This window comes from Austrofundulus limnaeus, unplaced genomic scaffold (genome assembly GCF_001266775.1).
Source record: "Austrofundulus limnaeus strain Quisiro unplaced genomic scaffold, Austrofundulus_limnaeus-1.0 Scaffold22, whole genome shotgun sequence".
Lineage (NCBI taxonomy): Eukaryota > Metazoa > Chordata > Actinopteri > Cyprinodontiformes > Rivulidae > Austrofundulus > Austrofundulus limnaeus.
The window spans coordinates 13,867-15,512 of NW_013952424.1; the positions used below are offsets into that span (position 1 = coordinate 13,867).

General features: G+C 42.4%; 1 protein-coding gene across 1 annotated transcript in view; it reads left to right on the forward strand.

Annotated features, from left to right (window-relative positions):
* Positions 1-568: 568 nt before the first annotated feature.
* Positions 569-1,646, forward strand: part of slc10a7 (solute carrier family 10 member 7) — a gene marked incomplete in the record, with an annotated part of 8,275 nt that continues 7,197 nt past the window's right edge. The window contains 1 exon segment of the mRNA XM_014004097.1: positions 569-776. Within this exon segment, the coding sequence (XP_013859551.1) occupies positions 677-776 (100 nt within the window).

Genomic DNA, 1,646 nt, shown 5'->3' on the forward strand with positions numbered 1-1,646 from the left:
TATTACTGTACAAACTGTAGGAACAAGATAAACTGAGATACAGACCTAAAAATGTCATAGTAGATGAAGAAAACTAGCATGGCTGTCACTAAAAGAAAATTTATATATTATACTTTGCTCAATTTGAACTGAGGATTATTAAACTACACTTTTAACTTCTCATAGTTCTACAAATATCCTGTGTGTTCATCAGGTTTTGGTGGGCAGCACCTACACTCCCTCTGGATGTGGAGTCTGTCTCCTCCACCTGGGAGACAGTCACAGGACACCAGGACTCCTGTTCAGAGCCTGCAGATTAAAATCCAGCAGCTTTGGTCAAACTGTTCATTTTTTTAACTGTTGTTTTTCGTCTTTTATTGTGGTAGCAGCTGCGCACAAAATGATAAATTCCTTGTACTGTGTGGAGTATTTGAGAAACATAATAAAAACTTGTTTTAGTTGCATTACGGTAATCAAAAAATCCGTCCTGCACCTCTCTTCCGGTCATTACGGTCGCGCTGCTGATGACGTGTACGRAAGTCGCTCTTCTCGCTCCTTGTGTTTTCTCTCTGAACTCCTCTGAAGTAAGACGAAGCGGTGGAGTTGAGGAAACTTTTCAGCCCGGCTTCGGCGACAGGACGGCCGGCAGGGCAGGGCGGGGAGAGGAGGCCGGCGGCGGAGCCTCCGGAGCGGAATCATGGGCCTCCTAGCGAGGCTCCGGAAGGAGTGGTTCATCATCGGGATAGTTCTGGTCATCCTGTCCGCCAAACTACAGCCCGGCGTCGGTGTCAAAGGAGGTGAGTTCCGCCTGAAGTTCACTGCTGGWGCCTGGAAATCTATCTGAACCTCTGCGGGATGGAAGAAGATAGATTTAAATGTTTTTACCAAATTCAGAAGTTGTTTCTGTCAGCGGGTTTCCTCATACCTGACACTTCAGTGACACGTTGCATTATTAATAACAACAACCCTCCAGGTGGACACTGACTTCATACAAACTGTTTATTTCATATACTGGARCTGTTAACAGATTACAAACACAAGAGTCAGTGAATGAAGCAGTGAGTTGTGTTAAAGAGTTGATTAGAGGCAGTAAAACCTGTCTCACCTGTAGATTAGATAAACTGCTACTGTTGGAATGATGCCTTCACGTGCTGCTCGTAAATTCCAACTTTACCACCACCTCTTGCTTATTTTGGACCTTAAACGTGTCATTTTGAACACCAAGAACAACTCAAGAAAGTCTCTTCAAGTTTCTTCTATAAAACCAAATAATTTAAGCAGAAAAGTAGCACATTTTATGTAATCAGTTCATTAATTAATGATTTACATCAGCTTTAAACATTTATTTTAACTTTAAACTGATACAGTATTAACTTCAGATCACATCACACTGAAGTAAATWAGATAAAATCTGCTTACATGTGAAATGAGACACTTTTTCCATTTATCTAATGTTGGTGCATAAATAGAGTTGCCACCTGCAGAATAGGGGACAGCTCCACAGGGGGCGGGGCTTAATGATGTAATGCATCTATATCCACCTAAACGAGATTTAATCTTATTTATTCATCTAAAGTTTGAAAGGAGGGATGCTGTCAAGCTGACGAAGGAGTCCTATCAGGCCTTTCTGGCCTACGGGACTCCAGAAGCAGCTGATGGGTACCGGC